General features: G+C 38.0%; 1 protein-coding gene across 3 annotated transcripts; it reads right to left on the bottom strand.

Moving 5' to 3' along the window:
• Window positions 1–12,229: 12,229 nt before the first annotated feature.
• On the bottom strand, window positions 12,230–21,973 carry LOC104112964 (protein DETOXIFICATION 45, chloroplastic). Of its 3 annotated transcripts, none has more exons than XM_009623016.4 (15): window positions 21,767–21,973; window positions 20,648–21,045; window positions 18,208–18,392; window positions 17,316–17,459; window positions 17,007–17,173; window positions 16,022–16,157; window positions 15,183–15,279; window positions 14,960–15,060; window positions 14,620–14,783; window positions 14,227–14,298; window positions 14,029–14,145; window positions 13,800–13,895; window positions 13,593–13,714; window positions 13,198–13,255; window positions 12,230–12,606 (listed from the first exon to the last, which is right to left on the bottom strand). In XM_009623016.4, exons 2-15 carry the CDS (start codon window positions 20,998–21,000, stop codon window positions 12,595–12,597), a joined length of 1,824 nt encoding a protein of 607 aa, XP_009621311.1. In that variant the 5' UTR covers window positions 21,001–21,045; window positions 21,767–21,973; the 3' UTR covers window positions 12,230–12,594. The 3 variants fall into 3 exon arrangements, with proteins under 3 accessions (XP_009621311.1, XP_070042563.1, XP_070042560.1); XM_070186462.1 differs by lacking the exon at window positions 21,767–21,973 and adding an exon at window positions 21,572–21,591; XM_070186459.1 differs by lacking the exon at window positions 21,767–21,973 and adding an exon at window positions 21,332–21,489.
• Window positions 21,974–25,483: the final 3,510 nt, after the last annotated feature.

The following is a 25,483-nucleotide window of genomic DNA, read 5'->3' as shown; positions in this document are numbered from 1 at the left end:
AAATACCCTATCGGCTTTCTTGACAGAAATGGGAGTACTATGGGACAAGGAGAATGACGACATTGAGGCTAAAGCTCCAGGACCATACGATGTCACTCATGTTCTAGAGCCGAACAAGGGAAGGTCTTCTAAGCTCACCATTCAACAGTTATTTGAGCATATGCAAGCAGATATGCAAGAGAACAGGGCTGAGTTGATAGCGACTCGTGTCGAGTTGAGTGCCACCAGTGATGAGTTGAGTCAGACTCATGCGGATCTAAGCCGAGTCCAGACTGAGCAGGCAACGATGATGAGGGAGATATCATTACTCCTCAGAGCTCTGGTTCAACGTGCAAATATAGACATCTCACAGCTGATTGCATCGTCCACTGCCGGACCATCCACTCCTGTTCCTCCTATAGTCCCTGAGGCTCCACACACCAGGCCTACTGAGGTCGATGTACCACCTGCTACAGAATCAGCTCCAGTTGGTGATGACAGGACAATGACAGCTCTCCCTATGCGTGAGGATGATGTTGCAAGGCCGGAGGGGGTCTTGATAAATGCCATGGATGCCGATGCTCTTCCACAGACTGCGGATGCGCCTTCCACCTTGACTTGAGGGAGTTTCTTCTCACCCTACTTTACCTTATTTGTGTGCATTGGGGACAACGCGCAGTTCTAAGTGTGGGGTGGAGGTTATTCATATTTTTCTGTATGGATGAATGTACTAAACTATTACAATTTGAATGTTGGGGGCTGTAAGGATTAATGGCATGTAATAGTAGTAAATTCATCTATATGGAGTAACTCTCAGTTGATTCTTGAAATTAGTTTAGTATTAGGAGATTGACAAAAAAAAAAAAAAAATTTAGGGTAGTAGCCTTGAGTAATTAGTAAAATTTTTGTGTAGGTAGTAATAATCCCCTGTGGTTTTTCTTTGTGCATCGGTTCTTTTCCATGGGATGTATTTTGAACCGGGTACTAAAAAAAAATTTCCTTTCCTTTGAGAATAGATTATAGTTTAGAAAATAAATAGAGGAAGAAATATGAGATTCATAGGGGCTCTTGACTTGTTTGATAATAGCATGTTCAGGCTTTGGCATGTGTAGTGCCTTTCCTATATTTTAAAATTGATCATGAAGCCTTTATAAATTGGATAGCATGTTTTGTGGCACCTATTTCTCGTTTTCTTGACTTGTGTTCACTTTGTGCTTAATGCTCAATATCTCGTGGCTCCGTGAATACTTGCATTGCTTGAGAGTCGGAATATGATCGTCCTTAGTGAGTCATGTGCCATGTGTGGTGAGGTTTTTGTGTTGTCCATGTATTGTACTTGTGTCTAGAACTTGCCCGGTATGTGAGTTGAAGCAAAATTTTAGGTGATGCTCGGTTTGAAAAATGATTTTAGGCTTTCTTTGATCTTTTTGAGCTTATTGCTTATCACAAATAAAATCTATCCCTAGTTAACCCTTTTGAGCCTGTAGACCTGTTATTTTGTACCCACATTACAAGTCTATACCCTTTTTATTTTTAATTGACATTGTTTTGATCCTTTTACCTCTTAAAGCACTTTAATTGTTAGATGAGCGCTAAAAGAAGTAAGAAGGGACTAAGTGTGGGGTGACTTTTGAGTGGAACCAATGAATGAAAGAAGGGTGCACTTATTTTGTAAAATAATACACCACTAGCGGAAATTGGAAAAAAAAAATATAGAGGAATAAATTGTTGTCTTGTTATTGCTAGTGGGTATGAATTAAAGTAGTGCTTAAAGAAAGAGGAAATATTATTGGGGGTGATATTATTTGTGAAATTGAAGTGGTGTTGAAGAATTTGCGCTTAAGTTATTTGATGATGTGTTAAAGTGCTTAGGAGGTTGAGTCACTATTCCTTAAATATATCCTACCCGTCCCTTAGCCCACAGTACAACCATGAAAAAGTCCTAATTGATTTTAGATCGAGCAAGCTTACATTAGTAGAGATTTACATTAAGGGCAAGCCTATGGTACCAATTTCATGCATGTGACTTCTTTGTGAGAGTGAGCGATTTTCTTTGATATATGTGAGTCATTAAAATTTATTTGATCATGAGATTCGAATGTGTGGATTGAGCTCGCTCTCTTGTTCTTGTTGTGAGGGCACATGGTTTCACGAGGGATAGGTAACATTATTAGACTTCTCTATGATGTTGGTTGTTCAAGCCATGAGTGCATTGTGATATTGAGTCGGTTTTTGAGGTTAGGATTGTTGTGAGCATGTTGTCTTTGTTCGAATATGTTTAAAGAAGGGCATAAGTAAAGGGAAGTGTGTGTGATGCATAGTCTAGAGCCTAATTGTTGCAAATAACCATGGTCATAGGTGCAATGTGCTTTGAATGATAAGAGCTTAATTTTGTTTCGTCTACTATAGGATGGTTTGTTCGAGGACGAACAAAGGTTTAAGTGTGGGGTAGTGATGTTTGGCATATTTCGATATGTGTTGATATTACTTTACCCATGTTTTAACCGCTTTTTGATGTTATTTGATCTTCAAAATGCCCAACATGGTTTAATTATTGGTTTTATGACTAATTGAGTTGTGTGTGGTGAATTAGGGTGTTTGGAGTGCAAAAATATGAAGAAAAGGTGCTCTAGGTAGAGGAAGAGAGATTGGATGCGTCGCATCCAATCTAGAAAAAAGATCAGATTTCGCGCACCCTTAGCAGTGAAGTCAGCTCATAGCATCCGCCATAGCATCCGCACCTGGGCAAAGCTGAGATGGAGGAACTAGGGGTGGATGCGTCGCATCCACCCTCACATGCAAAGCTGAGAAATAGAGGACAAGGTGGATGCATCGCATCCACCTTCGCAGGCAAAACTGAAATGGAGGACGAGGTGGATGCATCGCATCGACGCATCCACCCTCGCATGCAAAGCTGAGAAACAGAGGACAAGGTGGATGCGTCGCATCCACCTTCGCAGGCAAAACTGAAATGGAGGACGAGGTGGATGCATCGCATCCACCTTAGCATCAATCCCTGAAGCCGATTTGGACTAGGAATAGGAGAGCTTTGGCCCACGACTTTTGTACGCAATATATAAGCCAAAAACGCCTCCTTTAGGTCATCTAACATATTGGAGAAGAGGAAAAAGGCACAACAAAGTTCTAAAACCACAGAATTCGTCTTGAGTTCCTATTCTCTCTTTCTTTTATTGATTCTTATGCACTCTTGTGAATTTTTGATGATTGCCTGAATATGAGTGGCTAAGAACCCTATTGTTCTAGGGTCATGGGTATACTTGAATGTTGATGTTTGAAGTGTAAATTGACGAAATTGATTTTATCATATCGGGTTGTTTATTTAATTCTGTTTTCAATTATTTTGCTGAGTAGCTAACAATGAAATACTATCTACGAATCTAGAGTTGAACTCGAAAGTGGGAACTCTAGATTGCATATAGAATTAAATAGAGCAAGTTCTTAAACTCGGGCATAGGGGAAAGGATTCGCAATTGGGATAGACATATACCTAATTGCCTTGCTCGGTTGCAATACAGGAATTATACATGCGTTCTTGTTAAGTTTAATTCCATAGACATATAGGTATTAAGTTAGCTTGAATAGGCTAGTAAGGGCTCGACAGACTCTTATGAGTAATATCAACCCTGTGAACCAACAATCCAGATAAATCAATTAGTTATTTTTAAGCTAAGAATGCAACATGATTGTTAAATAACCCGTGACCCTGGAATATTATCTCCCATTGATTGTTATTTAAAACTATTTAAGTGTTGTGTTGATTTCTGGTATTCCATTACTTGATAGTCTTTAGGTAGTAAATTAGACAATTATCTATTTTATAAGGAATCGATTGAATTGATAAGCTATTTGAGTTTGAATTAGTCAAAAGTTAATCATAAGTCCTCGTGGGAACGATACTCTATTCACTACTCTATTACTTGACGACCACGTATACTTGCGTGAGTATGTTTGATCCCAACAGTAGGGCATATAATTCATAAGAAAAAAAATTGGAATCAATTATTCCAAAACACATTAAACCCACTGTGATGAATAATAAAATTTACTTTTGGGACTTATAGCCCTCAATGGTGCACAAAATAAAAATGACTGACACGGGCTCACATCCTCAATTCTCCCAACAGGGATAACATATAAGTGGGTCACAAAATTACGAAGCTCACACATAAGCGGAGCATAATAGGAGGACTCACCTCAATAATCAGATCCGAATCGAATTAAGGGAAATTATTCTTTTATAACAAAATCAGGATTGTACCTGTAACGACACCATCTGGTGTATTAGCCTCAGCCAAATCATAGCGATTATATCAACGGGTCGGGCCTCTACCTCTTAGGCGCCCTCTACCCGTTTGTCCTCCACCCCTAACTGGATGTGCACGTGGGGTAGTAGCTGCATTGGGGCCCATAGTCTGAGTGTTCTGATAAAATCCACCCCTCCCAAGTCTGGGACAATCTCTCATAATGTGCCTAGTATCACCACACTCAAAGCAACCCCTCTGTTAGCGTGGTTGTGGGAACTGTGCGGTATGGGTACTCTGAGACCCATGAGCACCTGAAACACTGTGAGAAGCCTGAAGTGCAAACTGAATTGGCTGACCCACAAAACCTCTACCATGTCGTACCTGCCTCCAAAATAAGAACCAGTAGATCTCTCCGGTGTACAAGGCTTCCTCGCCTCCTTGCCCTCTCTCTCCTAATCTCGCATGTACTCTCTCTCATGGCCACGCATGTCCTCTCTCTACTGATCACACATACCCTCTACACGGTGAGCGATCCCTACTACCTGCTGAAACGAAACATCTGACTCTAACTCCCGAGCCATGCTGAACTGAATATCATGCCTGAGTCCCTCAATGAATCTACACACACGCTCTCCAACTGTGGCGACCAAAACAGGTGCATGTCTGGCCAAATCACTGAATCTAACGACATACTCTAACACTGACATAGTGCCCTAGCGCAGCCGCTCAAACTCCGCGTGCCAGGCATCTCGAAGAGACTGAGGTACAAACTCTCTCAGGAACATCTCTGAGAACTGAACCCACGTAAGTGAAGCTAACTCGGCTGGGCTACACAACTCATATGCCCGCCACCACTGATAAGCCGCTCCCCTGAGCTGGAATGTAGTAAAAGCAACCCCGCTCGTCTCCACAATACCCATTGTACGGAGAATGCGGTGACACTCATCCAGAAAACCCTCTGCAGTCTCTGAAGCCAAACCACTAAATGTAGGAGGGTCATATTTCTTGAACCTTGCAAGTCTAAGCTGCTCTTCCTCAGATGTTGCTGCCCTAACCATGGGCTGAACTGGAATCACAGGTTGTGTCGCCATGACACCTGGAACCTGACCAACATGAACTCGCTGCTCTAGCGTGTGGGCGGCGAGAGTCTGGGTTCCTCCCCAGGTCTGTGAAATAGCTGCTGCAACCGGAATCAACCCCGTCTGAGCCAATGTACCAAACATGCTCAGGAACTGTGCTAAAGTCTCCTGAAGTCCAGGGGTAACAACAGGCGCCTTCCTGAAGTACGGTACCTGCTCCCCAACTGGAACTACTGGCGGCTGTTCAACTGCTGCTCTAATAGGTGCTCTGGCTGAGGCACTTACTCCTCGTCGGCCTCTGCCTCTACCTCTAGCGATACCTGCTCCGGGAGCAGTGACGTCGATAACTGCACCCCGTGTCCTCACCATCTATGAGAGAATGGAATGATAAAAGTTCAAAGTCCGAGATCAATAAAATCGCACGATAGGAATGAAAGAAGTGAGATTGTCCTAATAGACTCGTAGCCTCTCGAAGATAAGTACAGACGTCTCTGTACCGATCCGCAAGACTCTACTAAACTCGCTTATGACTCGTAGCACCTATGAACTTAGAGCTCTGGTACCAACTCTGTCACGACCTAATTTTCCCTCCGTTTGGGTATCTTGATGGCACCTAGTCTTAGGAATAAATACCCTCCAAATATATTTCTTCAAATAAATAGCCTTCGAATATAAAACTCTTTTAAATAAATATCTTATATCATAATCATAAAATATGGGTCTCAGCCCTCTTTCAAATTCTCACGGTACCTCGTTCACATATTTTATTACAACCGTACGGACAACTCTTGTGCCAAATATGTCAATATATATAATCCGCACGATCAATTTATTTTCAATAAAGTAAGGTTACATATTTTAAACCAAGTAAGAATTCAATAAAGAAATGAGTTTATTTTAGAAATAGTTTGAGTGAAGAAAATGACATTTCAATTTAAATAAAGCATCAAATAAGCTACTGATTTGGATGTACAACTTATTAAATTAAAACATAATAGTAATTTCTTTTATTTAAAACAACTCAATCATCAAGAACAGGTACAAACCAGACATACAAACACTCAGATTCTCGTACGAAAAAGCCAAAGCCAACACAATACTACAAGAATTACAAAACACTTAATATTAAGTCAAATAATACATCACGGAGAACACAGGAATTTACATATTACAGAAAAATAAAATAACCAAAAGCAAGTGCAGCCATAGATAAATATCAACAAAAGGGCACTCCCGAGGTACCGCCTCGTAGTCCCAAATCATAAATAAATTTCAACAAACAACAATGCCCCCAAGCCATCGCAAGTCATCACAAATAAATCCCCGACATAGCCCACCTTGTCTCGCCACGTGCGCAATAATAAAGTATATGCCCACCTTGTCTCGCCGCACGTGCATAATAATATTCCTACCTTGTCTCGCCACATGCGCAAACCACACATATATAGCCCGCCTTGTCACGTCACTTGTGCATATATCAATAGTAACAATAGCACGGCAAAAACCTCGTGCAAACACCCGAACAAACCTCCCAACAATATCACGACATATCATATATTGCACCACAAGTGCTCAAATATTACAACTTGCCATAGAAATCAACAATACATCATTTTTCACAATAAGGAGCCCATGACTCGACCATAATGTGCACAAAATCTTAACAAAATATCCGGAAGTGAACAACTCAACCAAATATTATTTTACAATTTAACACTTTGCCTCAATATGATTTATGGCCTTTATAACTCAATACCAATTTCAACAATATGAACTGAAAAGTAATTCATCAAGGAACAACACGTTCTTTAATCCAAAATTTTGGCAAATAGATTAATGCCTCCTTTTAAATTTATTTAATAAATTATTTGCAAATGAATAATCCATAATGAAATTATCTCTACGAATTTCAACCTATATAATTTGCGCATATAAACCAAGTACGTACTCGTTACCTCGCGTACATGGTTTTCAATTACACAATTTCCACATAAGACTCAATGCCTAAGGGATAATTCTCCCAACCAAGGTTAGGCAAGATACTTACCTTGACGAAACTAAAACGATACTTTAAATGATCTTCGCGAGTGAAGCCACCTCTGGACGGCTCAAATTTGAAATTCACCCCTTAATAATACTACGATGGTCCACCACACTAGACAAATTTCAATCTATAACAATGCAATACAATTGCACCAATATTAGCAAGATTTCTATACTTTAAGTTATTTAAACATTTTATCAAACATCTAATGTGCATATTTTTCTACAACCTCCTTCAATGGAGTTTCTTCACCTAACAACCACTTTCTACACAAATGATTGACCTCACAATCGTCTCTAGGCCATCCACAACTTCCCTTAGCACATGTATGTCCAACAATTCACTCTCAACCTACAAATCTTATCAATTAATTCATTTTACAATCTCTACAATACCAATACACCTAGGTTGGGCACTTATTGCTTCCAATCACCATCTCATAAGTCCTAACACATATTTCGTACATAAATAATCACCATGAATTAGTTAGAGATGGTAGACATACCTCTTGTAGACCAATTTAAAAGATAACTTTTGGGGAGTTCTTGAGATTTTGAAGAAATCCTATGGAATCCAATCAAAACCTTGTTGTAACTAGTGATTGAGAAGTGAAATCATCATAAAAACAAACTTAAAAACTCAACTTAGGTAGTATGAGAACTCTTGGATGACTTGAGGATGAGAGGGGAGGTTTAATCTTTAAACAATGAGACTATTTCTCTCTCCCCGTCCCTTTTATTTTAATTTCACACCTTTGGCGTCCCGGTCCGTGCCCAGCGCCAACCAAAACGCCCCAAAAATTTTACTTCTGACTTTATCGTTTTGATTCGCGCCTGGCGCCCCCATAAGCGCCCAAAACGCGGCCCATTTTTCTGACATGATAATCTTTAATAAAACACCTATAACTTTTTATAGAAACATCGAAATGACAAACGGTTTGATGCACTGGAAACTAGACTCAAAGGGATTTAATTTGATAGGTATATCACCACCTAATCCTTTATATGTTGGTAGTTACATGCGTTTGTCTTAGTTCTAGGGATCTCCTTAGACCCTAACAATATCCAATACACCTCCTACACTTAATATTATGATCATCTAAGTTATTCTAGTCCTTAACCTCTCGTGGAAAGGCAAGACGACACTTAAGCGACTTGTGAGCGTGCTTATGGCCTCGGACTAATAGGAAATTCGATGGGCCTCACATCCTCCAACAATACTAGAATCACGAATCGCGTATCGATTCAAGCCTAAGAAACTTATGAATTTCCAAATTTTCAAACTCGACCTTGTACGCAAGTCATATCACATATTACAAAGCTGCTCGAGACCTTAAGTCATTGAACGGGACGTAAATTTTCATAACGACAAGTCGGGTCGTTACAATCATGTATCATCTTAAATCTCTTAAATAAGGTTTTTCGTGAAGTTTCTGTAGAAACCACAGCCAAAGGCATGTGAAAAAAAATAAAAACCTTGTATATGAAGAGAACGGTGAAAAATAGACTTTACTTGAAGGAGAAGCTTTATACAATTCGTATGGGTGAAGGTACCTCTATTCTCTCTCATCTTGACACCTTTGATTCCATTCTTATGGATTTGAGTAATATAGATGCTGAAACTAAAGATGAGGATCAAGCCGTGTTACTGCTTTGTTCTCTACCCCCATCTTTTAAGCATATAAGAGATAATATTCTTTATGCAAAGGATAGTATCTCTTATAAAGATATTAAATCTATCTTAAAATCAAAAGAACAGATAGATATTGATATTACTGGGGAAGCTAGTGGAACTCAAGCGGAAGTTAGCTTGTTTGTTAGGGGCAAATCTGACTCCATATCCAGAAATAATAAATTTAGTTTGTCGCTATTGTCATAAGAAAGGCCACATTATCTCTGAATGTTATAAACTAAAAAATAAAGAAAAACATAAAGAAAGAAAAAATGAGCACAAAAATACTTACACCGCCGAAGCTAGTGTAGCAACTGATGAGATTGAGGGAACTATATTTTTAGCAACTGAAACTAGTTTCAGATCAGACAATGAGTGGATTTTAGATTCTGATTGTTCATATCATATGTGTCCTAGCAGGGACTTATTTTCTACATATGATTCAGTTGAAGGTGAAGTTGTCCAACTAGGTAACAATGTTACTTGTAACGTTATTGGCAAAGGTACAATTCGAATCAGAATGCACGATGGTGTGGTGAGAACTCTCACCGATATTTGACATGTTTCTGAGTTGAAGAAAAAGCTCATCTCTTTGGGCACTTTAGAATCCCTTGGGTGCAAATTCACTGGCGAAGGTGGAGTTCTAAAAATATTTCAAGGTGCTCTTGTGATCATGAAAGCACAGAGATCTGGTTCGATGTATACTTTATTGGGATCCACTGTTATATGCCCTACTACAGTTTTGGTATCAGACAACTTGTCTGATTTTGATGGCATTAAATTTTGACATATGTCCATTGGGACTTTTGCGGAGAAGGTGAAGCAAATTTACTATATCAGCCAAAATTAGGCCAAGGTGGAGAATTATAATTATGGTCAATATTTTGGCTAGTGGAGTCCATCTCAAGCCTAGTTGCAAAGTAGACTTTGTTGGCAATATTCTTTGAGACCCAAAAATATTGCATTGTGTGGTGGATATCATTTGCACAAGTTGTATCTTTTCTTTTACAACTAAGAGGCCAAGACTTTTTTTCATTTGAAACACACCAACAAGACTTGAGTATTCATTTCTTGTTTCTTCTCGTCTAGTAATTGAGAGTATTTTGTAAGAGAGTTGAGTGTTAGGAAACGCTTGTGTGATCCCCTTTCTTTGGAGTGATCTTGTGAGGTTATTCTCTTGGGGGTATTTTGGGATTAATTAGAGTATTTACTCTAATTTTGTATGCTCTTTTGTACTCTTGTTGCTATAGTGAAATTGCTCTTCTCCGCTTGTGGACGTAGGTCACACTGACCGAACCACGTTAAATTGATATCTTCTTTATATGCTTTAATTGTCACTGCTACCAACTTGCATTGTCTTTGTTATTATCATTATAACATTGTTTGGCTAAATTCCGCACTACCCGGGTTCCTGATCCTAACAAATCCAGTTGTTGTTTGCACTAATTAATGATTTTGCAGGGATTGAACGTCCATGCACAGTAATAATCAGGACGCCACACTGGAACCTTCCAGATTATTTTCCGTGGGGGTTCCCTCTGGCAAAACTCTATCTAAGTCGATTCTCCGAACTTATGGTGCATAAGCCCAGTGAAGGCCTTCTTTTGTATCCCGTGGCTACTATTCTTTCACCTCTGGTAATTGTTACTCCCTGTATATATCGTACGTGTGGAATAAACTCACAAAATTAATATGGCTGTTGGAGTCATGAATGCATAATCGATTTCTCACTATCATATTTTACAGAGGTGGGGATTCTCAAAATTTGTGGAAAGCCATATAAAACACAAGCTCAAGCTTTCAAAAAATGAAATGGTTCCAGAGCATAGTTTCTTAAACGAATTGAGCGCATGTTTAGTTTCTACGGTGCCTGAGGGCTTCTAAGACAGAGTTGAGGAAGGGCATCTGAAGCTGAAGAAAGCAAAGAGTTTTGGATTTACTAAAGAAGGAATCGTGAACCAATTAAGTCGGACTTGGTCATACTCGTTACTGGCTGGAAGGGAATTGACAAGCTCAAAAACGTATTTGAATCGACAGTTTTTCAGGAATACATTCTGCAGTTCCTCTCTATAGGTACGTAATTAAAAGCCTTACATTCTTTGGGATGAAAGGATTGTTTATGCAGTGAATAATAATGTAGCACTTGTTTATGCGATAACTAATAATAGCGGAATTGTTACCTCATGACCTGAATTAAACACTATGCTCATACTCCACGTATACACCTTTCCCTTATAAAATAATACATGAATTTGCATATGATTAGTTTTATCAAAACCAATAATACAGAGTTTAGTTTTCATTATTAAATTCCGTATACATAACTTATGCAAAATTTAGTTAATAGGAAAATCAAACGTTGTATTAGTTTCGTATATTTGGAACTAAACTAACCATGTGTCTAATTGTCATATAACATTCTGGATTGTTATTATTATTATCAGGGAATGCATTCATCCCAAAACACCACAGCTGGCAATAATTGGATTCTCAGAAAGCGTGGCAAACCTATACACTTGAGAAATAAGGTGTCGATGGCTGGCAGAGCTTCTTGATGGGAAGTTTAAACTACCTAATGTCAAGGCGATGGAGAAAGACATAGCAGAATGGGATAAATACAAGAAAAGATACAGCAACAAGTACTACAGGAGATCATGCTTTGGTGCATTGCATATTTGGGACATGGGTTGGAATCCTAAGAGGATAAAGGGTCTCGTGGCGGAGTGGTTCGAACCTTATGGTCCGTCGGACTACGCCGGCTAATTCAAGATTTCCCTTTAATTTGTTGCTTTTCTTACATTCTGCTGCGTGATTTTTCTTATTTAAGGCCGACAAGTGAGACTTGCTCGAAACACTATAGATCTTCCTAATTTGGGCTGAAAGCTTTATACATCAGCTTGACATTCATACATACTCTTCTTCTTAATCTAGGCAAAACTTTAAGAAGCTCGGCAGAAAGATTATGCAACAATAATCATCTCTCGGCATCTATGACAAGCAGCTGGTATAAGAATCAGAAGCTAGACTAACATAGACATTTAAACATTAAATTAAAACGCCCCGAAGCTTGTATACATCCAAAGTCTTGCTAATAAAAAGTTGTAGAAAAGATAATTCCGCTACAAAGTTTGCAAGACCTTAAAGGGATTGATTGACCTCAAGAAACTAAAGGAATGACTCTAGAGAGTAAATTCAAGATATGCTAATTAACTTTTTCATTCCTTTCCGTTCCAGCAAGCTGCCTCCTTAAACCAAGATGCCCAACATTATAGAATCCAACATATTGCCCAACATATTTACATAGGGAAGTAGTGTAAATAATTCAATGTACACTTGTTCCGTAGTTGTATAAACCTATCTAAAGATAGGAGCCACAAAAAAAGATAGTGGAAGCAAAAGAAAAAGAGCAATAACTATGTGAGCAAGTATCCCTGAAGGAAAGAGGCTCAGTAATCCTATTTTTAGAGGAAAAGGCTCATCCAACAACGATAGTTGATCAAGCATATGAAAAGGAGGTTTATATAAGTTTCAAAGAAGGCTTGAAAATCGAATCCACTCAACTAATTACCTGAAAGAGAATGCGGAATAAGATAATTAATAACCAGCAAATAATTTTATCAACTTAATAGCAGAACTAGACTATCTTACAAATTTCATATTAATAATCTTGGACAAGGTAAACCTAAAATAAATTATGAAAAAAGCCAATGGGTTATTATATTCTAAGAGGATTTCTGTAGTTCAAAATTGACAATAATATTTTTTTCCCAGTAGATATAAAGCATCTTATTGCTTCACTTCAATTTACCAAGTATTCAGTTAAAATTATTAACACGGGTAAACATTCACATCATCTTTTTCAGGAAACATATTCACTGCTTTAGCACTAAAATAGCAGACCACTTCAAAACTGCACCTACTATGCCATTTGGCAGACATTACTATGGCTTCGAGGTTCTAGGTTCAATTCATCCGAAAGCAAGGTTATCATATATTTTTAGGGGTGTCCTAAATGATTAGTTTTGGAACTATTATAATACAGGAATTGTCATGCAGGGACAATAATTTAGGAACTGTTTTTCCAGGGAATAAAGAAGTTCCATAAAAACTTTTAAGGAAAACTTAGTTGTTATACCTATGAAATGAGAAATCTACTCACCTTGGCTTCATTAATGTCACAATGCAGAAACCACCAAGGACTTTTCTTTGACAGTAACCTGAATGCAAAAATACCTTGTGATAAAGTATATAATATTACAAGAATCTCAAAGACTTCAGTTACTCAAACTACAAACACACTAACAAAAGCACTGCTTATCTAGAATTCCTGTAACAAATATGGATATCTGACAGTAAGCACCTCCAGCCTCCAATTAAAACAACAACATTTATTGCTGAATCAATGGAAAATACCTCTCAGACCACAAACAAGGAACAATATACAGAGCATCAGAAGAATCTTGTCCAGGAAAAACATGGACCCACATACTTAAATCCATAAAATGCAGTTTTAGTTTGCATGCGAAAGGGAGGAAGATGGAAGATATCCATTACCTGATAATCCCAGCCATCATGCGTAATCCCATGAACAGGGTCAAGCCCAACCAAACACCAGGAAGACCAAGATGTCTAGGAGCAAAAAGCAGAAATCCCGATGATATTGCCCCCACCAGCATCTTTATGCAGAATTAAAAGAGGGATTTTACGTGGTGTAAATATATACTTGGTAAGCATTAATATCATAATGCACTACAAACTTACCATGGAGCGAGCTGCATAAGGGAAGTCTGAAACACCATAATGGAGGCCATCAAAGATAAAGGCAAGAGCATTTATTGGTTGACTGGCACTGACAAACTGCAGCAATTTTAAGTTTTGAACTTAGTTAATTAGCAATAACCACACTCTTCAGAAAATCAGTTAAAGATAAGAAAAATATGTTAAATCGACAATTTTAACGAAAGATTCCCCAAATGGTATAGAGACATACCAATACACCTGTACTAACCACAGCTAACACTTCAGCATCCTTGGTAAATAAAGTAGATAAAGAGCCAAAAGAAACACCTAATGCAGCTGCCAAAAACACACCAGCAAGTAGCCCTATCTGCAAATTATGAGTCCAATCCGATATTAAATTAGCGTAGAGCGTCTCACAACTTGCAGGATAAAAAAAGGAAGTACAAACCTTTAGCACATAGTGTGTAATTTCGGTTACTACCACGTAATCGCCTTTTGATAAATAACTAGCAATCAATGCCTGGAAACAAAGTAGGAATAGTTGCGTCAAATTGAGAAAAGCGTGATAAGATGTATGACAACTATAACTGGTCAAATCCAATAATATGTCATCTGATATATATTCTTCGAAAGCTTCGATAAGCACCCAAAGTTGTTGCCAAGTCGAACATGGTTTTTTTGCTAAACAAGAAAAAGAATAGAGGCAAGTACAGTGAAGCAACATACATGCACAAAAACAAGAAAGGTTCCGATATAGGAGATACATGAGAAGAAAGAAGTTACGAGGAGAATCAGAACCATATCAGACGGGATAAAATAATTTCATTTATATCCAATTTACCTGTGCAGATGCAGCCAGTGCATCTGTGAGGAGGGAGACAGCTAACCAAACTTGTAAGCATATTTGATGAGCAGCCATCGCTACAGCACCTTGACGGGCAGCCATTGATGTAGCAAGTGTCATTGTGAAAAGGACAGAAAGTGTTCTTCCAATGAGGAAACCACCTAAGGCAACACAAATACAAATTACAAAATCAGATGAACTCTTTAACTGCCATGAAAAATACACAGACATGAAATGCTACAAGCATGGAGAGATTGTTGTGGTACAAGCAAAAAGGCGAGTTTGTGTTTCAAATAGGACTAATCCTGGAATACCCATCTCAAGAATAAACACTCACCAGATTTTAAATAGCCACCAAATTGCAGCTCCCCAAATCGTGGCGGTAATAATATCACTCTCTGATTTAAATACCAGATCATAGAAAAGGCCACCAGGTATCTAGAAAAATCGAAGCACATAAGTAATTCATTCATATTAAGATATAGAGACTTGATAAAAAACTAATAGAGAGTGGACAAGAAAAGCAAACATGATTAGAACGAGCAATGAGAAGTACATACTGTGAAATGACAGTGGATATGGCAGCTCCGGATACACCCAAGCCGAAATGATACATAAGTAAGGGAAACAAAAATATAGCTATAAAGTTTCCAATGCCTGCACAAATTAATATGTAACATCAATACAAAGGTATGACTTTAGCTCCATTAACATATCAAGGAAGGACAAAAGAATCACACTGTTAATTCATAAAATTGCATTAACAAACAACTTTAAGGAGTGGAAACCTTATCTTTTTGACATCTGTCACGTAGGACACTTACATAAGATCCTTTTTCACTATCAAATTACTTTCTGTAACTATAAACATCGATTAGATAGTACTCCTTTCACAATCAAAAGAGCGACTAGATATGGGACTCGATAAGTTTCTCGTTGCATTAGATTTTACTCCCTCCGTTTATATCATATTGTCAAGAAAGATTAGCTCAGCCTGGACGATAATCCTGTTGGTTTTTATATAGCTCCTTTTGGAGATAAATTGGGTAGTCTATTTATCCTCTCAGTGAAGTAGTAGCACTCACTCCACTAATTGGTATAATTCCTGAAACTCAGGCATGCAGATTTCTTAAGAGAGAATAACCCCGACTTGCAGTGTTCACAAAAGAACCATACAATTTAACTAATAATGATCCAACTATCAACTTAAAAGATAAATAGGTACTCATAAACTGTCTGCTTCCCTATTCCTGCAAGAACCACCCTTAACTAGGGAAGCTTCTATGGACTGATACCTAGAAGCTGGAATATATATGTCAAAACTGCAAAAATCAAACCAGCAGAAAGAATCTTTGGCAAGCACTATTATCACTTGAACAGCAACGGATTCAAGACTTGCCTAAACAGAAGACTGGAGTCTTTGTATCCTTAAATCCACGGAATATGCCTTGAAGGGCCAAGGAAACTACAAATGCAGGAGCACCAAGAGCACGCAGAGAAAGGAATCTTTTTGCTGGAGCTCTCATAGGTGAAGTCTATAAACAAAACAGTTTTCTTAGTAAGAACTCATAGGAAAATCTTTATGTACGTACACATACAAAACTGTGCATTGAGGGGCTTGCATGCACTAGAAGATAATTGCAATGAAATATTTTATAACCCACAAGTAACTGTTTTCGCAGTTTCCTACCCCAAAACATTGCTTTAGAGGTCATCAGGAGTTTTTCTCCTCCAAACCATATGGGAATCTAGTTATGCTAAGAAGAAACCTGGTCTCTCTTTGTCAAGAATTACAACTGTTGTACTAACTAAGATTATCAAAATAACAAAAACAACTCAATTTGCGAATGTGAGTTCACTAAATGAAAAACTGAGACAACATTATTATGTTCCTTGATTAGGGAATTCAATATTATTGTTCACACTATCAGATTATTAGTAGACATCATCAAGTTGCACAGGTTGATATTGAAGTTGCAACCTAGCCTAATGATTGCATCTTCATTCTGCACCCAAGTGGTGTATAGTACAAATTTCATAAAGGTCTGCCCCTCATTTTGCTTCTGCTTTCCCTATTAAGGGCCCATACCTCCCGGAAAAAAATGAAAATAAAAAGACGTCACACAGACAAAAACAAACAAATACTGTTACTGAAAAATAACCATAAAGGTTATATCAGTTCTAGATTAGCCAGGATGAGGCGTTATAGAAGCATGTATCTAGAAATGGCCTCTCATGAGCCTTACTTTAACGCTTTTTTCCTTCTTCATGATACTATGTGTACTGATGCTCTGGATACATACTTCATAGAATGAAAGCAAGCACAAAAACAAAGAAACCCAGAGGGAAAACAGGGAAGGGACAAAATAAATTTGCCGTCATACAGATGATATGCCCATCAAACCAAGAAGTAGTTCAGATCCCAAAGCCAAAGCCAAAGCTTCAATGATGCCAATGCCAACTGCTAAAAATAATGCTGTAGACACAGAAGAAAACTGATGCCTTTCTGCTACCCCTATGGGAAGTCTACCATTGGTGCCTTCTGCCTCCTCTGCACAACATAAAGATAAATGTGTGTGATAAAAGTCAGAGCACGAATCATAAAGCACTTAGTAGGACCCTCAACTCTAGGTCAGTTGAATGCCTAAGCAATTACAATGCAAGGAATGACAACAAAATAATACAACATCTACCTGACATGTAAACTTTGGTCGCATTCTTGGCAATGTCTTCAGCCACAAAAGATGTAGCAACACTAAGTAGAGGAACATTAAATAGCTTTGAAATGATGTTAAAAACTGATATGGAGACACCCGCTGAAGCTAACTCCACTGAACCTGTAAAACAAAAACAATTCTTAAGTTCCACGAGAGTAACAGTAAACATAGAGAAACCAACACTTCCTCCACCCCATCATGGTATCCCTCAAAAAGGAAAATTGGAAGAAACCAAAAGACCCAAGTCCAGTGAAAACTGGACATAGTGAAGAAAATCAAATTCCTTTTAAAGAACACTGAGAGGGAACAAAGACATTAAAAGAAAACTCTATCCCACCCCGTCCCATCAAGAAAGGAAAAGAGAAGGAAAGATGATTTCGACTGATATACATTACCTGAACTCAGATAATACACTACAAAAATATTAAAAGTACTCTAAGTAGGAAAACAGCAAAGAAAACATTATTTTCTTCTACTCCACAAGATGAAGGATGGCATGCATTTTAACAGTATAGAGACTAAAGTACATCTGAAAGCCACAATAGATAGTTAAGATATATATGTGAAATCGATTCAAACACAATGCATTATGCAGGACCATGACAACTAGCTAGACAAACTACTGATCCCAATATGTTGAACTACCACCATCAACTCCAGCTACCAGAATTAAGGCTCATTGCTAACATAAGATCCTCAAATATCAGGCTCTACTAAAAGGTAGTCCCCCCCCCACCCCACCCCCCACCCCACCCACAACAATAGGAGGTTGTTTATACCAATTCATCTGTGATCTCAGGAGATTGTAAAATTCAATTAAATAAGCATAAGTTCCAAAAACGCTTAATGTGTAAAATTTCCACCTTACCCAGGCGCCCAATATAAGCAGTCTCCATTAATTGTACCAAAGGGTCAATGGCCTGTCCAGCAATTGCTGGTAAAGACAGCATCACAAGCTCACGCCTGACCTCGGAAGATCGAGATGAACTTGTAGGAGCCTCTGTTGAGTCACTTTCGACATTTTCTGTTATGGGAACAGTCTCATTCAACTCACTGAAAGTGACAAAAGGAAGGGGGAAAAGAAACCTAGATCAGCAAAGGGATGTGGAGGGTAAAATATTCATACTTGTCACAATATTTGCCAGTACAACCAAAATTAAACAAAAAAACTATGATCGTGATGTCACCAAAACGATGAGGAGTAGCAACTTGATCTGACTTGAAAATTATCGAAAAGGCAAATTAGTAATGCAGCCACTTTGCCAAGAATTAATTTATAACCTAAATATGTATTGTAGCTAGCCATAAAATCTACAAAGGCAATTAATATGCTAAACATCTGTTTATAGAAAAGACTCTAAAACCCCTCCCTCCCACCTCTTGCCCCACCCCGTGGCAGACAAACATAAAAAAATGGATGTAGTCCACATTATGGCCTATTCAAAGTTTAGAATACGTACTAGATTCAGTTAAGATCTCTAAGTTTCATCAACGAACCTAACCTCTGCAATAGTTACATTTAGGGGGGAAAAACTGTGTATGGCCAGTTATCCCATTGGTGCACCAAAAATGTGAAAGCTACTTTTGGAATTAGTAATTGGAGAGCTATCAGATCTCTTTGGCCCAATTTCATCACCCACTGTGGCTTCAATATTGGTGATGGCAGTAGAATTTCTTTCTGGCATGACAATTGGATTGGGCACGGTCCTCTCAAAGATTTATTTCCTGACTTACACAACTTACTATCCAGTTCTGAAGCAACAATTGGGGAGATGTGGGGTCAGCAGGGGTGGAACTTCAATCCCAGAAGGTCTCTAAATGACTAGGAAATGGACAGAGTAGCTGAGCTATTGAGGCATTTGGAGTTATTTCAGGGCACAACAACTACAACAGACTCTTTGATATGGAAGGGGACTAGCAAGAAGACAATCACAGTCAAATCAGCTTACACCTTACTATCGGGAAACAATCACAGGGAGACAACAATTGGCCTTGGAAACAAATTTGGAAAACCAAGGCTCCTTCAAAGTGGTATGCTTTTCATGGTTAGTTGCTAAGCAGGCCTATCTAACTCATGAGAACCTAATGAAAAGAGGATTTCAACTGAGCTCCAGATGCTATCTGTGCTCTACAGATTCAGAAAGCAATAGCCATTTGTTTCTGCACTGTAGAGTTACTTCCCAGTTGTGGCAACTTTTTCTCAGCATGATTGGACTTAGGTGGACTATGCCAAAAACCACAACAGATTTACTGAGATACTGGCATAATCAGGAGGGCAGTGTAAGGCAAAAAACCTGGTGGAATTTGATCCCAGTGTGCATATGGTGGATAGTTTGGAAGGAAAGGAATGCCAGGTGTTTTGAAGACAGAAGCAGTCCTATTCAGAAGTTAAAGATGAACTGTATCTTGTTGTTTCATTTTTGGTGTAAAGAAAATTATGTGAATGATGAAGAATCGATTTTAGACATCATAGAATCCTTGTAAGAAGAACAAGGATAGGTTTTTGCTTCTTTTGGAATCTGTAAATGGTTACCAGCACAACCTTTGTGCTGGGTTTCTTTTTTTATAATACATAACTGTTACCTTTGTCAAAAAAAAAAACTGTGTATGCACAGAGAGAAGAAATGTGAGAGCTGCATAACTCCAATGTTTTATTTAGATGCTAGAGTTCCCAAACCCAGGCAATTAAGCCAAACAACTCACTGTCCTTGCCCATTCTAGGAGAGCCTTCTACTACTTGAGATACCAAAGTTCACAAAAGTACAAAGATCTTGGACAGGTAATAACCTGTTATAACACTGCAAATATTTTCATGCGGCATGAATGGAAAGCCCAAAGCTAGATATATTGGTAATATGAAAGTTTAATAAGATGTAACAAAGTGCACTTCTGTTAGTGCTGCGACACATCATCAGGGGAAGCACCGAGTTCTCTTTTCCGAGCAGCCCACTTCAATGTCAAGAAGCTTTGTAAAGCATCAACTATTTCACACTATTAACAATGTAATTGGCAGAGACTACTAAGATACTCATTTGCAAGAATCTACCTCAGGAAAATATCTAGTTGAGATTTATTTTTCAAATTCTAACTAGCATCTTAATTAGACAATACTTAATAGTCACAGAAACGCGCGCTCTGAGTTAGACACAGATATTCAAGAAGTGACCCCGACAAGGGATTCAGTGAAAGACAACTTATAAATGCACACAACAATGGGGAATGACTGCTAATACGACCAATACCTAAATTCTGCCTATCATCAGGAAAAAGCTAGAATGCAGAAAACTGAAGTGAGACCAGGGTCTTACAAAACTTCTCCGATCGAGCTTGTAAGATAATCATTTCCCTTTACAGCAGTAGTATCCCGTGAATCAGAAGCTTCTGCACCACTCTCTGAACTGAGCTTATTACGGAACCTTAAAAATTTCCGCGTCCTTGGGCAAATGACAGGTGGAGTTAAAAAACGTTTGCTTCTTTCAATAGATAATGAACAATTGTTGCTACCATAAACATATCCCAAGCTATTCTGACTGACTCTTGAAAAGGAATTACGACCCCGATGCGAATATCTTAACGAGCAGATTTTGGATATTTCCTCTTTCACTTCCAATTCAGCAAACCCATTATATATCGCCTTACTAGTCAATTGTGCAGCTGTCATTTTTATCACTTAGCCTCCCTCACTTCACTATCAATGTCAATGAATCTGATAATCATACAGAAATTTAAGAATGAATAAGCAACTGGAGAGAGAAATACATAGAAGGGGGGAGGGGGCACTTTAACTTGGAAAATTGAGAAAAACATTGTTAAGTGTTCAATCCTAAAACATGCACTATCTTTTTGTTGGCTTTTCCTTTCTTTCCAATCAGGAAACTTATGAAGAACCTTATAACCTAACAACAGTAACAGAATAAGAAGGAAAAAACAGGTTGATATGCAAGGACAGGACAAATGGTACAGTTTTCAGAACATTGAAAAACAGCTGATACCTGAAGCTCTAAGCCCCTAAAGCGTAAAATTCTAAGCAAGATGTTAACTTTTACTTTTCTTTTTGATGACTTGCAAATTAGGATGATATCCATCACAAAAATGTAGGGTGGCAACTTTTTTCTTTCTTTGTGATAATTAAAAACTATGATGATTTCTTCAGTAAAATGCAAAAGGGTATTTTTTTTGTCCCCTTAAATTCAGTAATCAGAAGAAACAGAGAAACAAAAGGCGAACCGAACCCTCAACAAAAACTCGTACTAATTCTTATTCTACCACCCCCAGCTATGCCCATACTCCATAATAAAAGCTAGACGGCAGTATGAAGAAAGAGTCGAGTGTGAGTGGAATAGTAAGTAGCGAAAGGGGGAATTACTTCCGATATGGTTAAGGCAGTAACAAACAGAAAAAGTAGTAGTAAAGGTGAAATTAATTACTGATAGCTGGTGCGTCGGCGGGCGGTTGCGAGATGGGGTGCCGCCGGAAAACGAGGCAATGAAGGCGGGTACCGTAGCACACGTGGCACAGAAGAAGAAGAAGAAGAAGCAGCAGAGGCGGCAAAATCAAGTTTGCCTAGGTACTAGGTAGCCATAATATTCCCCTACCGCTTTCTAACTGCCTTGTCGATATGACGGGAAACCTCTTACGAAACCTCGTATAAGTAAAAATACACTCGAGAGCAAAGGAATAAACTGATTTATTATTCAAACTTTAAATTTATGTACATAATGAATCGAAAATTTCTCTATTTATAGAAGAAAGAAAGCAGTTGCGAGACTTTTCAGGAAGCAACTGCAAGATTTTTCTTTAACTAAGCTGTCTGTATGAGCTGCTTGCAACCTACCTGTTTAATAAGAAGCTGCTGCAAATCATTTCATTGAGCTGTTTGCAACCTGCCTGCATCAGTTTCTTATAGATAAACTTTAAAATAGATAATCTTTTTCAGAAAGATTATCTATAGCAAAGTAATAAATGAACATCCACAATATAATTATTTTCATAACACTCCCCCTTGGATATTCATTAAAAGGTATTGTGCCTCGTTAAAACCTTACTCGAAAAAAACCCTATGGGAAAAAATCCTAGTGAAGGAAAAAGAGTACACATATTTAGTAATACGCATTATAAGGAAAACCTTGTAGAAAAAAAACTTAGTAATGAAAAAAGAGCACATCGCATATTTTACTCCTCCCGATAAAAATTTTGTTTCAAATATTTGAGTCTCCGCATTCCAATCTTGTATACCATATTCTCAAAAGTTGAAGTTGGTAAAGATTTAGTGAATAAATCTGCCACATTGTCACTTGAACGGATCTGTTGCACATCAATGTCACCATTTTTCTAAAGATCGTGTGTGTAGAATAATTTGGGTGAAATGTGCTTCCTTCTATCTCCTTTTATAAATCCTCCCTTCAATTGGGCTATGCATGTAGCATTGTCTTCGTATAAGATTGTAGGTCTTTTCTCACATTCCAAACCATATTTTTCTCAAATAAAATGAATTATTGATCTTAACCATACGCATTCCCTACTTGCTTCATGAATAGCAATTATTTCAGCATGATTTGAAGAAGTAGCAACAATAGATTGCTTTGTGGAGCGCCATGATATGATATTACCTCCACATGTAAACACGTACCCGGTTTGAGATCTAGCTTTATGGGGATCAGATAAATAACTTGCATCTGCATAACCAACAAGATCTGCACTACCTTTGTTAGAATAAAATAAACCCATATCAAGAGTTCCCTTTAAATATCGCAATATATGCTTAATCTCGTTCCAATGTCTCCGTGTAGGAGAACAACTATATCTTGCAAGTAAATTAACAGAAAATATTATGTCAGGCCTTATAGCATTAGCAAGATACATTAGTGTACCAATTGCACTGAGATAGGGTACTTCGGGACCAAGGAGTTCCTCATCCTCTTCTGGAGGTCGGAACAAATCTGTATTCACTTCAAGTGATCGAACAACCATTGGTGTACTTAATGGGTGCGCTTTGTCCATGTAAAAGCGTTTTAAGACCCTTTCTGTATAGGCAGATTGATGAATAAAGATCCCGTCTGCTAAATGTTCAATTTGCAGACCAAGACAAAGTTTTGTCTTTCCAAGATCTTTCATCTCAAATTCTTTCTTAAGATATTCAATTGTCTTTTGGAGCTCTTTTGTAGTTCCAACAAGATTTATGTCATCAACATAAACAGCGAGTATAACAAATTCTGAAGCCATTTTCTTTATAAAAATATATGGACAAATAACATTTATGTAACCCTCTTTCAGCAAATATTCACTGAGGCGATTATACCACATGCGCCCAGATTGCTTTAAATAGTACAAAGATCTTTGTAATCTGATTGAGTACATTTTCCGAGATTTTGAATATGCTTCAGGCATTTTAAATCCTTCAGGGATTTTCATGTAAATTTCATTATCAAGTGACCCGTACAGATAAGTTGTAACCACATCCATTAGATGTATTTCAAGCCTTTCAGGTAAGGCTAAACTAATGAGATATCGAAATATTATGACATCCATAACTGGTAAATATGTTTCTTCATAATAGACTCCAGGTCGTTGTGAGAATCATTGTGCAACAAGGCGAGCCTTGTATCTTTCAACTTCATTTTTATCATTCCTTTTTCGCACAAAAACTCATTTATGACCAACTGCTTTATACCAGCAGGTGTTTGGACTACTGGTCCAAAGACCTCTCTTTTAGCAAGTGACTTCAATTCCAATTGAATTGACTCTTACTATTTTGGCCAATCGGATCTTTGTCGACATTCTTCGACAGATCGGGGTTCAAGATTCTCACTATCTTGTATAATGTTAAGTGCAATATTATATGCAAAAATATTATCCACAACTATTTCAGATCGATTTATTTAAATGAATCCCATCACCAGTAGAACTTATTAAAAGTTCCTCACGCACTTGAGTCTCGGGTTCATTGATTTTTTCAGAAACCTCAGAACTAATCAGATCTTGGGTCTCTTCAAGAGATCCCTTCATAATAACATTTTGATCATTTATCGATTTTCTTTTTCTAGGATTTCGATCCTTAGAACCCAAAGGTCTACCACGCTTCAGGCGTGCTTTAGGTTCACTAGCTCTCATTCTAGTAGATGGTCCTGCTGAGACATCAATTCGGATAGGCACATTCTCTGCAGGGATATGCGACTTAGTTATCCTTTTCAAATCAGCAAATGCGTCTGGCATTTGATTTGCTATATTTTATAAATGGATGATCTTCTGGACCTCCTGATTACATATAGGGATACGTGGATCAAAGTGAGATAATGATGAAACTTTTCACATAATTTCTCTTTTGATTTCCTTTTTCTCTCCCCCTAATCGTGGGAAATTTATTTCATCAAATCGACAATCTGCAAATCGAGCAGTAAATAAATCTCCCGTTAATGGTTCAAGATAGCGAATAATAGAGGATGATTCAAACCCAATATATATTCCTAACCTTCTTTGGGGGGGATCTTACTGCGTTGTGGTGGTGCTACTGGCACGTATACAATACATCCAAAATTTTATAGATGGACAATATTTATTTCATGACCAAAAACTAATTGTGACAGAGAATATTTATTATAATGTGCTGGTCTGAGACGGATAAGTGATGATGCGTGCAAGATAGCATGGCCCCAAACAGTAGTGAAAAAATTTGTTTTCATAAGTAATGGTCTTGCTATCAATTGCAGTCGTTTAATAAATGACTTTGCAAAGCCATTTTGAGTATGAACATAAGCTACATGATGTTCAACTTTTATTCCAACTGATAGACAGTAATTATCAAAAGCTTGAGATGAGAATTCTCCAGCATTATCAAGGCGAATAGCCTTTATAGAATAATCTGAGAATTGTGCCCTTAATCGAATTATTTGGGCTAATAACTTTGCAAACGCCAGGTTGCGAGATGATAGTAGGCACACATGAGACCATATTGAAGATGCATCTATTAGGACCATAAAATATCTAAACAATCCACTTGGTGGGTGAATATGTCCACATATATCCCCATGTATACGTTCTAAAAAGGCAGGGGACTCAATGTCAACCTTCATTAGTGATGGTCTAGTGATCATTTTGCCTTGATAACAAGCATCACAAGAAAATTCATCATTTGTAAGAATCTTCAG

This window comes from Nicotiana tomentosiformis, chromosome 1 (genome assembly GCF_000390325.3).
Source record: "Nicotiana tomentosiformis chromosome 1, ASM39032v3, whole genome shotgun sequence".
Lineage (NCBI taxonomy): Eukaryota > Viridiplantae > Streptophyta > Magnoliopsida > Solanales > Solanaceae > Nicotiana > Nicotiana tomentosiformis.
The sequence above is the reverse complement of the archived record's forward strand: the minus strand, read 5'-3'. Positions and strand labels throughout refer to the sequence as shown.

Excerpts from the sequence above, each read along its gene's own strand:
- LOC104112964 (XM_009623016.4), bottom strand. The coding sequence starts at position 21,000 with ATGACAGCTGCACAATTGACTAGTAAGGCGATATATAATGGGTTTGCT. Across the intron at positions 18,393-20,647 it reads AGCTCGATCGGAGAAGTTTT|TGAGTTGAATGAGACTGTTC; the intron begins GTAAGACCCTGG and ends TGTCACTTTCAG. Across the intron at positions 14,784-14,959 it reads TGGTGGCTATTTAAAATCTG|GTGGTTTCCTCATTGGAAGA; the intron begins GTGAGTGTTTAT and ends GTGTTGCCTTAG.